At 34.2% G+C, this 15,725-nt stretch overlaps 1 protein-coding gene across 8 annotated transcripts in view; it reads right to left on the bottom strand.

Moving 5' to 3' along the window:
* nAChRalpha6 (nicotinic acetylcholine receptor alpha6) overlaps window positions 1-15,725 on the bottom strand; it is a 137,027-nt gene that overhangs the window by 25,880 nt on the left and 95,422 nt on the right. For 5 of the 8 annotated variants that reach the window (XM_089256981.1, XM_030385782.2, XM_089256982.1 and 2 more), the window contains 2 exons: window positions 9,550-9,594; window positions 5,647-5,756 (listed from right to left, as the gene is read on the bottom strand). In XM_089256981.1, coding sequence (XP_089113107.1) covers window positions 5,647-5,756; window positions 9,550-9,594 — 155 coding nt within the window. The remainder of the gene's footprint in view (window positions 1-5,646; window positions 5,757-9,549; window positions 9,595-15,725) is intronic. The other 3 variants (XM_030385786.2, XM_030385785.2, XM_030385784.2) reach the window with 1 other exon arrangement.

The following is a 15,725-nucleotide window of genomic DNA, read 5'->3' as shown; positions in this document are numbered from 1 at the left end:
CAGTTAGAGTATTCACTGCAGTGCAATTAGCTCTACAAAATTTATGTAGTTGACACCTAGCTGGCTGGCTAGCTGCACTTTGGCCACAATTTGTGCAGCTGCGGCATATTTATCTTGATTCAAGCCGCGCTTTTTAGATCTGTACCGGCACCTGAAGAGGATTTGCGGTATTTAAGTAGACTTTATCCTTTCTAGTGTTCTGTTCGTTGCTTGTTTCTATTTTTCAGCTATGGCTTAAAATGTTTCACTTCATCTGCCTGCTTAAATAATGTGGCTTAAAAGCTTTTTGCCGCACAGCTCAAAAGTATGCTATGGTTTTGTCTGTCCTGCGTCCACTGCGCAAAAAAGTTAATATAAATTGTGGAAAATTCTTTGCTGAACTTATGTATAGGAAAAAATGATGCCGGCTTTATGTCAAGCAAGCCAACACGAAAGCCGAGTGATGGCGCGTTAGTAAATGCCTTTTAAATGCACTTAATCTTTTTTTTAAATGAGAAGAGATCCGTATCCGAATATTTAACTTTTCGATATATGATATTTCTGCAAGCAGAGTGTGTGTAAACAGTAGAGGAATATCTTAATTTGTATCTGTAAATTAATGTAAATTATGAAAGCTGAATTGTGAACTGACATTTGGACAGACCTTATCCTCACGGACCCTATCCTCCTTATCGCTCACAGGTTGTGCATAGAATTTCCCATTTTCAATATAGGTTTAAGGTATAAAATATAAAGGTATATACATATATTAAAAAGTATTCTCTTGGCGATATATATGTGGTATGTTGTTCCTTTATATTTATATTTATATATATTTACGTACTATTTGAGAATCTATGTATATATATATATTGATCACACACTCGCACACACATATGCATGTAGTGATAGTTTAATGTATAAATAGCCTAGCTGTAAACTATATTGCAACATGCAACTTAGCCGAGCTTACAGCAAATCTTATACTAACTTACATAAGCTCAAAGAGCCGACATAAGAGTGAATTGGTTTTTGATTTGGATATTCGTTGTTTGTGTGCGCTGCATCATTAGACGCAATTGTCTAGAGACATATAGACAGATAAAAGACACACTCACACACACACACGAACAGAAATATAAATGCATATGGAATTGATTATAACAATAGATATACATATATGTATATGTGGGTATGCATATAGGTTATATTTATGTTTATGTATAGGTTATGGATGGGTTAGTATTAACTGTTTAACAATCGGCTAATAGACACAGTGAAACACAGCTAGAACGTACAATAGCACACGCATATAAACAATGATAACAATTAATTATTTGGTTAATAGGTAAGCACACACTCACACTTACACACAGGCACACATTTGTATAGTAGTACAATGGAAAGAATGGGAATAATGTGGATTGTGGGGCATATCAATTGCATTTAGTCGAATAATTATGCTGATTGCAATCGGAAATACGTAGAAATACGTGAAAATCACACTTAATTAATCGTTACTGCGCTCATGCCCTGTTATCGCTTTAAAAGGAACGGGTAGCTTAGCTGGTAGCTGGGGTGATTGTTATGAAGCTAGTTGCTGATAGATTGTGGTCAACAAATGTAATATCTATTTTAAAATTTATTGAGCAAGGAATTATGCAGCATTTCTAATTATTGTATTTTAATGTATAGCTAGGCGAAAGAATGCTTGAATGCATATTAAATACATATGTATATGCATATAAAATACATAGAAGACCTAGCAGTTAAGTAAAGATCGAATATTTTCAGCAACGGCTTGACTGAGTGGACGTGTGACACCCGCTTATAGAAGGGCGTAATTAGCATTGATTTTTTGTTATACATAATTATATCATTTAAGCGCACTCGCACACACACACTTATACATACAATAAACACATACATATACATAGATATAAGATAGATATAGTTAGGATATTTTTTTATTTGGGTTTATAGGCAGTTTGTTTGTATCTTTAAGCATGTTTGAGTTGATGGGCTAAGTGACGGCAAATGAAAATAAAGTTTAGCGCAAAAATTTGTACTTATTGTTGAGTGATTGATACGTGAATTAGGCGAAAGTTTGTCTGTATATCGAGCGTGATTGGAATATAAGCATCTAGCGTACAATTCTTTGATGAGCTGTCCAACAAAAAAGAGAACACGAAATGGGGAGAAAGTAGACAGAAATTGGACTAAGCTAACTATTGAGCATAAAAAACGCAAAACCTTATGCAGTAGTATATAATTGATCACGTTTTACTGAAATATTTTATTTGTAGTTCAGTCATGTATAGAATCGAAGCTGTAACGTAACTAAGCTTACTTAAGGTAGGTTCAAAGTGAGAAGTAATGAATAGAGTTGTCTACTATATAAGAATAAGAAAGAGAGAGCGTGGGAGACGAGTAAAGAGAGCAAGAGAGAAAGGGAGATAGATTGATACTGTTTTCATGGAGGAGGAATTTATTGAAATTCGATTTACATTAAATACACATATTATTTATTGAGAGTTGATTTCAAGATTAAATTGAAAAAATATTTGTTAAGATTTCTTATACTTAACTTCCTGCCTTAGGGATTTAATATTATATTCTGTAAGTCATATATATAAAATTTGACCAGACATCTAGGTTGACTTGGGATAAAATTTTAGCGGAATTGTCTTTCTACTAAACTAATTTAAAAGTAATTTTTCATTTAGATATACTTGGGTAAAATGTAAGAATCATATTTTAGAGACTGAAATAAATTAACTCTAAATTCATAAAGACAGCTCACCTAACCGGTGGCAATCAGAGCACTTATATTATTGTTTTATACCTATATATATATATATATATATATATATATATAAATATACAACATGAAAAAAATAAAAAAAAAACTAATAAATTTAACTGGCGATTTCACGTTCGATTGCAAAGTAATATGATTTGGTTTCGTTGCACTTAAGTTAATTCAGTTTAGTCTAAACTAAAATTTTGTCAATGACTTAGATATGAATGTATGTAGTTTACGTATGAAGTTTGTTATTTAATGTTTAATATAGTTCGGTTAGTACATATATTAAATATGTTGTGGTGTGTGTTGTGGTTCGGTTGGGGATGTGGGTTTAATAACAAAATGGTGTAGGAATGGCGATAGTTTAAAGTGTCAACAGAGGTTGAGATTTGTTGAGGCACTTGAAATTTAGCTAAGGTTAGGCTGGATGTTAGGTTTTTTGATAAGTATATTCTTTTTTCTTTTGTTGATCGGTATTATTTATAAATGCGTTTTTATTTAGTTGCTGTTTAGTACGAGGGATTTGATTTCTCATGCACAATACTTGAAAATCTATTTTGCCTTTGATTTGATATTTTTTACAAACAAATACAAATAAATTGATTGTCTTATCTCGACAATTGGGTTTTCTTTACTCTTTTAAGTTTTGGCCAAATAAATTCAAGTACTGAACGTCTAACCAGAAATATTACACCAGCATATTGTTGAACAATTTCATATGTTGGTTATTGTCTATGATTTTTTTTTTTGCTTGCTTGGAAACTAAGTATATATATATATATATATGTACTACGTATGCTTTTACTATACATAATATATATATAAATATTCTAATGGAGTAGATCACATGAAATGTATATATGTGATTTAATGGAAGTATTTGATTTGGGAACTTTCGATTGTTTCGAACAAACTACTTGCATAATATTCTGGTTAAACAATATATGTTTAGAGTTCAAGGAGTTTAGTCTGAGTTTTTATTTAGTTCGGTCGTTTTTTTATCAATTGAAGTTTTGTTTTTATGATTAGTTATTAGTTGATTAGCTGTTACAGATTATATATATTGCATATATATATAGACATATATATATATTTGTTTCGGTTAGCATTACGAATCCAATTACAAAGTGAGGCCCACATCAACGGCAAGCTGACAATGTACAGTCCCACTAGAACACCACTGCGTGTAAACTACTCTTATTTGAAGTAAACAACGAGTTTTCTTGTTTTCATTTAAATAAAAATTAAACAATTTTTTTTTAGGTCTTGTCGACTTTTTAACATAGAAGACATTAAAAGCAAATTAAAAATTGGTTATTTGGGTAACATTGAAACACAAATAGAAGTAAACACAAATAGTTGATTATGTTTAGATTTCAACTTTGCCTTTCATAACAGACATAAACACAAACAATAGCGAGTGGGATTATGATACGTTTATAGTAGCAGGTCGGGGATTATCTATTGATATTTAAGGATATTGCATATATATTTGTATTGACCATATGTTTACGCTTTCAGCAAACAAAAATAAACTAGGATCAATAATGAACTATAATTATGAAACGGAAATCAAAAGAGCATTAATTATTGGGCAGTTCGTTTGGCTGGAGCATTGGAAATTTTCTGAGCATTGAATCGTTTGTTTCTAAATGTTTTATTTGTTTGCAGGAAAACAGTTCTTATACTCGAGTATAAGTGAGTATGTTTGTGTAGAGCAATGCCCATTAGTCTAACCATTGTTAGTGGCAATTCAATCAAATACCTACATATCAGATAGAAGTTAATGAACAAGGTCTCACTGAAACAACCAAATGTAGTTTTGTACCCTACATTCGTTAACAAATCCAAGTATATACATATTCAATCTCCCAGTGCATTTAAGACTGGATCGAATGGAACTTACTACAATATATCTAGAAATATATAATATATTGTAATTAAAGACTTAGAATTTACTATTGACATTTTAGATATTTAAAAAATTTTTTTTGAAGTTAATCAAGATTTGTGTTTTAATTACGACTTCTTGAATCGGAAAAAATGCTTTTCATATTTGTACTGTAAAGAATAGATTAGAATACCTAGCAAATGGAAAAAGTCGTTCCCAAATTTTTGTGGATTTGGCTAAGGTAGGAAAAGATAGATTTTGATTTAGCTAGTGGAAAATTTGTTTTAATCTCATAATTCTCATAAAACCTACTAGTTTTATATATTTGGTTGGGCATATACAAAATAAAGTAAATGTATGTAATTTCTGAAAATATTGCCTCAACAATTTCATTAATTTAGTATATATAATGCATTGCAATTCCATTGCTCCATTTTGAAAGGCCATAGTCCTACAGGAACTCAATCATATTGGTATAAGTAAGTTAAAGCTGAATCTATAGTCTATAGACTACAATAAGTATTGGCTATATTGGCTATATATATATAAAAATAAAGCAACTCAACGCATATTTATATTTCATTAACAACTAAAGTGCACAAACCAACTACAATAAAATTTGGTTATAAAATAATTCGTTACGAAAACATTTCTAGAGTAAAATATTGGATCAATATAGAGTTTTATGTAGTTCATGGCTATCATCTAGCTGCGGCTTGATTAAAACAGTTATACACACTTACCATTTCATTTATAATATATTGGATATATAGTGTTGAAAAATATAAGATTTTGATATATTTGGGTTTTCGGAATTTCGATATTTTGTTATATACCTAGAGAACTTTCAACATGTAAATTACTAAGTATTGAGCGCATAATCAAAATGTAACTTTATTGTTTATCCGTTTTTCCATTGTTATATTGAATTAGTTAGTCCGAAATTCGAACTGTACTTGGGCCCACTTACCTATTGTACATTAGCACGTCGGGCTTCCACAGCTTATTGGGCGTAATTCGTAGATCTTTGACGCCCCCATATTCCGTTTCGTTCCAGCGCAAGTTGTAGTCGTTCCATTCCTATTTGTTATACATTCAAGACATATTAGTACCGATCAAATATTTGCAGATTGTTAAGTACTATTCATAAATGAAACAATAAGTATGGCTATAACTGAAATAATAAAGCAACATGATGTGAGACAAGAGACACACAGAAACTACGCTAAATGCAATAGTAGATGCAGAATAAATATAAAGCTAGCGAATGAAACTAATTCACAATGAGCACATGCATAAAACAGACACATAATGCATAACAATGCTAAGTCAAATCAATGTTAAGTTACTGTTAAACTAAATGGCAGGCTGTTGCATAGTAACGCATAGCTAGTTTATATAAAAGACACTTGACCGTAAGATGTTAGCTAAGTCTTATCATATACATATGTATATGCACAAAAACACACACACACAAACTTTTACTGTGTTTTTACAAAAGTCTATTGGAGCTTGTAAAAATGCTGTTGAAGTTGGTGAACCAGATATGAGAGGACATTAGGAAACGAACTATGAGCCTTATACATCTTTCTTTCAATCTTCTTCTATCTTTGAATAGATGATTTTACACATAAGTGAATATTCATTGATACACTATACTAGGGCATATAATCATTGTATAATATCATTATGTAAGTTTTTGCTATTGCTATTGTCGCTTATACGCGACTGTCTGATTCTACACATGCCGTGGTCAACTGTTCTGACTTGTGTCGAGGTATCTTTTGCCCTCAGGAGGAACATCAGCAGTTGGCAGAGGACTAGGTTCTGCTCTGTGTCATTTGCGGTTGACTGTATGCAGTTGTTACTTTTGTTGCTATTGCTGGTGCTGTTGATTGTTGCTGCTGCTGTTGCTTGTTGCTCTGTTGCTGCCACATGCACACATATACCAAAACAAGTTGCAACTCGCGCTTGGGCTTTGAGGCCTCGCCTACAAGTGGTTCTTGTCATAAAAGCGGCAAAGTTTTCCTCTTGGTTGTTATGGTTGTTGTTGCTGCTGTGCTTTATAATTTACATACACACGCACACATACACAGAGCGGGATATATCTATTTGTGGCATTTTTAGAGCAAGCAATTGTCTCGCTGCCTCCTGCTGCAGCGAGTCCCTTTTTAAATCACAAAAATTTAATTATATGCCATGACATTGCATTAAATTATACATGTATATATTTTATTTTACTTCATATCTATATACATATACGTATATGACTCTTATATAGTACGAGGCGACGTCTGCTTGGCTTTAAAAACTTTCTACTTTACTGCTGTTATTGTGTGCGGTTTTATGACAGCTGTAAAAACAGATGACGGTACACACTAACCCCACGCAACAGAAATATGACCAATTTTTCGAGCAAATGACCTCCTGCCGCTCCTGCTCTACAAACTGTCAGCAATTCGGACCGCGCTTTACGCCATTTTGTGGCAGAGTCGGGTGAGATTTTCTTGCTTTTCGCAATAGCAATTAGTTTCGGGCAATAATATTATACTCGAAAATTATATTGCAGGGCATCTTGCTGAAAACATTAGGAGTTCTGCTTTTTAATTATTTTTAATTTTGACGTATTCTCAGTTTGAAGGAATGAGTTCTAGTAGTACTTTCATTCGTTTTGTTTCACACTATAAATATTTGTATTTTCGTTTTTGCACAATTCAAATGGTCAATAATTTATATTGTGACTCTGCATGACTCAATGATTTTATGCTAAATTTATTTTAGTATAATTAGCTTCGAGTCATTTTAGATTTTATATTAGATCACATATAATATATGTGGATATTCCATATTCAAATTTCAATCATTTAATAATGAATGGGGATGTTTTCCAAATATAATCAAGTTTTTTCTTTGTGCGTTACGACAAATACTTTGAATATTCAGATACATTCTATGTCCCAGTAACATGTGCTCCTCGTATCATTCATCAAGTAAGATAATTTAAATGCTGATAAATCAATCAGAAATAAATGTTCCACTCATTTTCAGTCGCTGTGCATTTGAAAGGTAATTCAAATATATGGAGCTTAATTTCCACTTGTTTTTCTGTTTGCTGTCTGACAGTTCTATCTATGTCATATAACGTATCAGAGTTGTTGATTAACCCATCGCAGCTCAACTCCATACCGCTGCCTCAGCTCCCGGCTCGCATTCACGGAGCGAGTGGCAAGTACTTTATACGGTCGATCCATTGGAATCATGTAGATTTGTCGGCTGTCGCTCGGTGTAGAGCATTCAAATTACAACTGTTGCTGTGAATTGTCGAGCATATTGGGGACATTTCAAAATGTCAGTTAATAAATGACGCATAAGCCATCAATCAAATTGCCTATTGGCAACAAAAACACCAATAACGATGGCAATAATACGTTGCATGAATCACATTTTGAAAGCTTTTGGCCCTGGACAAAACCGAAAATTATAAATTACAGGACGCATTCAACATGCGCATGAGAAGCGCAAAGAGAGGCGTTGCGCTGCGTTAAATAAATAATTTAATTAATTTACAAATTGACAGGGCTTTTGACGAGAGTTTCAACAAGCCCAATGCGGGATATGCATAAGCTCAAGGGCAAAAAAATTATGTAAATACACTCACACACACACTCCCACACCGACACCCATCATACATGTGTCACATGCATCATACAAAATAAATATATATGAACATGTGTATTTTAAGACATGCGATTTGTAGTTTAATTCGTAGACTCGTCGAACAATGCAATTTATGTGTTGAAGCTTTTGCTTTTAATCCATGCAAATGTTGCTGTTCACTTTGCTTGTTGTTCTTGTTGTTTAGAGTGTTTTTTGCTTGTTGTTTAAGTGTATGGTTTTTAGTTGCTCTCAGTAATAAATTCCAAATGAAAAATAAATATATATGCAGATATATATTGAAACTATAATTAAATATTTTTTACTGCGTCAGCTAAAACTAAAAACTGAAAGTATTTTGAAGCATTTGAAAGCTACTTAAAAATGTATCTGAAAACTAAATAGTAGAAGAATAAAGTAGGAAATCAAACTGCATAATGCTTTATCTAGTTGAAGAGTTTAAAATATGTTCGATTCGTTCGTTTTTTTTTTTCGTTTTTTGTGTGTAATAATGTAGATATTTATTTAACAAAGCGCATTGATTTAAGTGTTTATGTGATTAGGCTTTATAGTATTTAAGATATATGGATTAAATAATTTATCACACACGTACTAAGCCACGCAATCAAGCAATCAAAGTTGGCATTTATATTGATTGATTGCTACAATATATATATATATAAATATATATGTATATGTATGTATATATATGTATTATATATATATATACAGAGAGAGAGAGAGAGAGATATATAGAAAGAAATATAGACAGAGCGAAAGAGAAGGGGAGATGTTATATCAAAAAGTCTAAAGTTGAGAACTAGAGAGAACTGGACAATAGAATACACAAAGTGAATAATTTTTGGAGCTGAAGATCTCCAAGAAAATGCCGTACATAAAAGTTTGGATCTACTAACATGGAGTGCTTTTGGTACAACTCTCAGCATAGGGTATGGCCGTGTGTGTGTATAAATTATGAGGCAGGCAAAAGAAGCACTTCATTAGCTAGGCCTAGCAGCGGAGACTAACTCAAGTTTGATCAAATATTTACAAGGCTCAAACAGTCAAATACATCTTTATGGCTGCTTAGCATGGCTAACGAAGGGCTCTTTTGTACTATTTATGGTGACGTTTTTAAAGCAGATGATTTATTTATTATAAGATACAATATTGAAGATTTGTATGTTTAATTCGGTTTTGAGTTTAAGTTGAAACTTACCAACGAAAGCCAAAGATTCGTTATAAGTAGCTGATTTTTCTCGTCCTACGTATTGGTTTTTTTTTTAGTAAAATTTATTTACATCAACGCAAAATGGAAATTAATAGAAACCAAAAGGAACAAAAGCAACGCAAGGAGAGAAATAAAAGTTAATCAAAGGCATAAAGTTGAAAAGAGCAGAGCATGATAATAGAATGTTTATATATATAAATATTTGTTTGTTTTAAGAGTTTTAAAAGAGATTTTGTTCCTCTTTCTTTTATATTATATGGTTTTTATGATTCGGCTAGACTTTGTTTGTGTTCAGTTGATCGCTTCTGTTTATAGCCCTTTCCCATGATTTGGCTTCAATGTGCATTTCGTGAAATTATGAGCAGCTTAAGTTAGGACTAGTCAAATTTCTGGCTAGCTCTGAATTGAATCGAGCTTCGTCTGCTTTCCTTCAGAAATTGAATAACGAGTTGTGTAATTAGCCTCACGCCGGCACAAAGACCTAATCAAATAGCACAAAATGTATAGAAAAGCTATCAAAACTTTGTTGGCTTACACAAAGCACGGTTTGTCCATGTCCATGTCCTTGGGCTCAGCGCTCAATTCTCAATTCTAAATTCACAATTTTGCTGCTGGTTGAACAGCGGAGCCTGTAGCCAGCCGAGTTCTTTTGTGAGGCAGCATTTCACTTTGCCATTTGATCAGATGTGGGCATGTGTCTGTGCAATAAAAACTTTGAACTAGCCATTGTAGATATCAAAACCCATTTATCTTTATACAAATTTTAATTAAAGATATTTCATGCTGGCCCATTGTCAGTCAAAAGTAGACAGAGTGTCTGTCAAACGTCCGTCTCTGTATCAGTGTGTGCTTAAAATTTAATATGTAATTCAAGCTGTTTCGCTTTCGATGCCGAGCAAGCTACTCCACCCTCTCCACCTCCCTGCACTACGGTTTGCTTCATTCAGTGGCTTTTCATTTGCCTGACATCTGCATATGAAAGCCTCAGCGCTGAGGTGACTTCTGTCATTAATAACTTGCCAGTGCAAACGAAAGACGAAGAACGAAAAACAAAAAACCAAAAAATGAAACGGAGAGAGCCAAAATGGCAAAAATGGTAAAACAACAACAAGGACGACATTGTGGGCCAGTTAGTGCCTGACAGCAGCTGCAATAACGACTTGAGCCATTAAAAGATACAAAGTGTTGGGGTATTGAGGGGGCTCCCTCTACGAGGGAAGGGGCTGGGCTCTTCCCGACCTGGCAGGATACTTGTAATGATATGCAGGGTGGCTCCACCCACTTTTTGAGAGAGTGAGAGACGAGGGGGAGGGGCAAGGGTGCCACTTAACGTTTTTGGTAAGCCAATATGCGCAGCACTTCCTTTCGGCATCAGCAAATGCCATAACGTCTATATATGCATGCGCCTGTGATATGTGTTATGCGATATTTGCTTTTGACACCTTATAAAAATGGCGGTTTTGTGCAAATTTCATGTTTATGACAGGCAGTTTACTAAGCGCTCTTCCTCACCAAAATACACAGGCACACACACACACACACACACACACACACACACAGACACGCTCACAGACACGCACGAAGTACACACAGACGTGGCACACCTTGTAGCGTGTGTGGAAAATGTCGAGGATGCCAACATCGTCGCAATCTATATATATGAATATATATATATATATATATATATATATATATATATATATATATATATATATATATATATATATGTTTATTCTTAAATATTTGTCCTTTTCTAAAAACCTTAAGTAAAGATAAACGCATAGAAACCTGCGGTTAGGGGTTTACGAAATTTTAGTTTTGCAAATATTTTCTCCGAATAAAAGTTTTAAATTTACTTATTTAAATTTAATCAGTTAATCATATCATTTAGAAATATGGCAAATATGGCATGCTACCAAAAGAACATCGATCAATTTACAAATTCAAAATATGTATGACCCTACATGTCAACAAATATTAGGGTATTCGGCTGTCCTCATTTCAGTCTCAGCGTTTTTGCTGAACGCAATTTGCTCGAGTTGAAGACATCATTTGCAACAAATGACATTTGCATTAAATGCTCGCACTGCTCTTTTTTTGTATACCCTGTACGTATATAGTTGACACACCCTACACACACACAGAGAGGAAGGCATATGTATATAGGATACATACGCTTACGGCCTGTACATAATGTAAGCTTTAGTGAAAGTTGTCATGGAGTTTAATGTCGCAGCTCGTCGAGCACGTTGTCATTGCCTGCATAAGCTTATAGATTTATTTTGCATTAACGTGCCAAATTGTTTTTAAATGAGTTTCTAATGAGCCAACAATTGCCCCAGCAGCCAGATCCAACTGGAACATATATATGCGTGTATACATATATGAGTATATATATGTTTAGCCACCGTCTTTGATGATAAATGTTGCCAGAAAACTTGCTTATGAATGGGGTTTACTACATGCCTACCTACATATGTACATATGTCTGGTTTGTGCGCGAACTGAAGCTGTTCAAGGACAAAGTTTGTTAGCCTTGGCAGCTGCTATCCCGCTGCACCCCACTGTCGACCGCCCACAGCCGCCCCCTGCCCCACCCGCCGCTGCTAATGCCGTGGCAAATAAGTGTGTGATAAGTGCGCGCAGTTTGGCTGTGCCCCAAATTGTTGCATGTTGTGTGGCAAACGTTCATAAAATCGGAATTAAGCTAAGGGCTTGCTGTAATGAGCTCTGCAAGCGAAAAGCGAAATAATAGCCATTATATTTAATGCAACTTCGAAGCATACATACATATGTAGCAACGGGAGAGCTCGAAAAGTTAACAACCAAAAAATGTGATTCGCTTTAAAAGCTAGCAAAAATATTTAACAATTCAGGGAACACTTTCTAGCCTAATGAATAATATATTTTCAAATAATGAAATGAATTTAATGTACAGCTGCCCCTCCTCAGTGGGCCCAGTCTTTGTTTTTTCAGTGTTCTGCCGTGAGCCTTTGGCATTGGCTGCACAGCTAACTAGCTGCTATTAGCAGCTTAAGGACCTTTCTAGTGCTCGTTGCACTTGAGCCCTGCTCATGCCTTGAATACCCTTAGGCATTTCCTTTTGACACATTTCTATGGCCAGTCATTTGGTGGGCCTTTGTGTGGCAACTTATTAAGACCAAGCGAGCGAGCGAGCCAGCGCTAGGAGTGTCAGAGAGAGCGAGCGAGGCTCGTAATTGTTCCTGGTGTTAGCCGAAAAATGCTAATGACTTTATTTCTTAAATTTTGATGCTGCCTGCACTGCCCCTGCCCCCTGTCCCTTGTCCCTTGTCTCCTTCTCGGCTTCTGGGCTTCCCGGCCACAGACAATGTGCATTTAAATGGCGTTCCAAAGAGGTGGCCTCTGACACTTGAGAGTTCAAGACCGGCTCACGTACGCCTCGGAACGTACAGCTGTAATTTTGCCAATGACACTTTACCATGTGCTCCTGCTGGTGTCTGGTTGCATCTGGAGGGATGGGCGTATGGACCGACTGGCCGACTGACATGCCTGGGCCACCGATGCTTAAGGCACCAACGCCATCAGTATCATCATCATCAGCAACAAGGAAAAAAGTTGATAGAAAAAAGGAGAGATCAAGCAAAAACCTTGGCACGTGGCGATAGACCATGGGAACTTGAAATGCCTTTTTCAGTGGCTTTTTGTTTTCGTTGGTTTCACATGGCATGCCAAATAAAACATATATGGGTGGAAGGTTGGAGATCCGTGGTCAACTTGGCTTAAATTTAAACAGATTTTAGTGAGGATAATTAATTGAAGTTATCTAAGATTTGAGACAAGAGGAAATAAGTTATAAATGAATGCACAACTTTATACTGCGATACAATTTCGAGCCTGCATCAGTTTCCACCTCACTCTTTCAGATCAATCTTCTGTTCAGAGGCTGCATGTATTCGTAAGCTTTTGCTTTCAACTCGGTCTAAGTAGAGCTAACATCGAGCTTTAAGCTTTCAGTCCATAAAAAGGTTTGTTTCCTGTATGTGAGATATAATGATGCTGATAATTATTTGCTTAGTCGGGAAATAGGAGCAGCTCCATATACAGCTGTTTGGGTGAGGGTAAGCTATTAATTATTTGTAAACTAATTAGCGTAATTGACAATGCGGCCAGGGTGAAAGGTGAAAATGTCAGGGCTAAAATGAATAGAGTTGCAGTTGGGGTAAATAATTAATGGTGTTTGGAAATGAACAAAATGCGGCCTTTCTATCAATGCATCAATCGCCGTTCAGTGCATAAATCAACTGTTGGTTATCTAAATGCAAATGCCAAAGCGTGAAATAAATAAATTCATTTAGCTGCATTAATTGAAATTTCTCGCTGCGCACATTAAAGCCAAATCGATGAAGGAACAGTTTCTCTTCCGTTTTTGGGCCTTGTTTGTTTTTGAATATAGGAGAGTACACCTAGTTTAGCAGTTTAGTTAGATTCGAGTTTAGTTTAGTTAATATTTTTAATCAACATGCAGACTTCTTCTTATATTGATTGGTTTAAACATTTTCTTGTCTTTTAATCAGTTGTTCGTAAACGTTTTATGACATGTACCCAGCAATAATTAAATAGTTCAAACATAATCCGCAATTGATACATTTGTAGCAGTTGGTTTGGTTAGTAAATACATACATACACACACATACATACGCATGAGAATATGGAAACTGTCTAAATTAACACGAGGTTTTGCAGTAGCATTTATGATAATTAATTTGAAATTAAATGCGTATTTAATGTAAAGGTTTATTTCGTCTCTAATGCGCTTAACACAAGTTGTTTGTCTGCTTTGCAAGCACTCGACTGGCATATACATACATATATATATATATATATATATATATCAAAATCAAAAATTCTATAGTAAATGGTACCAATTAATTTGAGAATTGCAACAGGCTGTTGGCCAGACATTTGAGTTGGAGATTAGAGTTTCAAAACAGAATCCTAGTTAGTGTCTTAAATAACTACAAAACATGAATCACTTCAGCAGAAATTCGATTATACATATTAAGAGAGACTTGCCACAGCCGAAGCTATATACCATCCGCTTTAGACATAACATTAACGTTTGAGATCCCTTTTACCTAATCCGTTCACTTGCTTTATATTCTAGGATTCTTTTCGAAAAATCTAATTCTCTTTTAATTGTTATAAAAATTATAACTTATGAAAACCGTATACTTTAGTGAATTTTAACCTCTTTTTTATACAAGATAATAGACGAGATTTTTATTAAATAATAAATTATCATTATTTAATTAGTTAGTTAGTTGTGAAAGCCAATTTAAATATAATTTCAATGAATCATCAAAGATTTATTTTTTAAGGTAAATGCACAAATATTTGCATCACTTTTGTCGCAGGCTAACAACACTTTAAGCGCACTGCATTGCATATATGTCTGTACATATATTTCAGTATATATATACTATTAATATGCACATACATATAATTATTACGTTTTTAATTCAGACTGTCATTTAATTAAATTGCATTTTCATGTGTTAATTTAATTTGTGTGAGAAACCATGTGGCACAACAAACCAAAACCAAAAACAAACCCAAATGGCAAACAATGTCGCGTGGGTAAAAACATTTATTGAAATGAAAAAAGTCAAATAATGTATAGGTAGACACATTTAAAAAACCATATATGTATATATATTTATATGTAAATCACACAAAGACAACGTCAATAAAAAATGCCTAGACACGCTGCTAAAAATGTTTTTTTTTTTTTTTTTTTTTTTTTTTTTTTAAATTATTAATTGTTTTAGTTTAGTTTTTTTTTTTTTTTTGCTTTGTGCAGTTTTTTATAGCTCTTTGTAAGTTTTTTCTTTTAGTCTTTTTTTTTGTTTTTTTTTGTTTATCAGGTTTCAGTTTCTAAACACAGCCAAAACAATGACATTACAAATCAGCTCTGCGAAGATGGGAATTTTTTGTTGCTGTCATAAATCTCGCAGAAAAATGCGCTATTAATTTTTTATTGAAAAGGGTTCTATTTTATTTTTGATTTGATCAATCGCACCCAGCTTCAGGTGATGCCACAATGAGACCGTAAAAAGTATTGCAACATCAATTTTATTTACGTGCGCATGAATACCCTATATGTGCGTAGCACGTGGGAGAGT

This window comes from Drosophila navojoa, chromosome 3, assembly GCF_054131105.1.
Source record: "Drosophila navojoa isolate 15081-1374.11 chromosome 3, UAZ_NAV_1.0, whole genome shotgun sequence".
NCBI classification, from domain to species: domain Eukaryota; kingdom Metazoa; phylum Arthropoda; class Insecta; order Diptera; family Drosophilidae; genus Drosophila; species Drosophila navojoa.
Note: the sequence above shows the minus strand (reverse complement) of the source record. Positions and strands in the feature narration are given on the sequence as shown.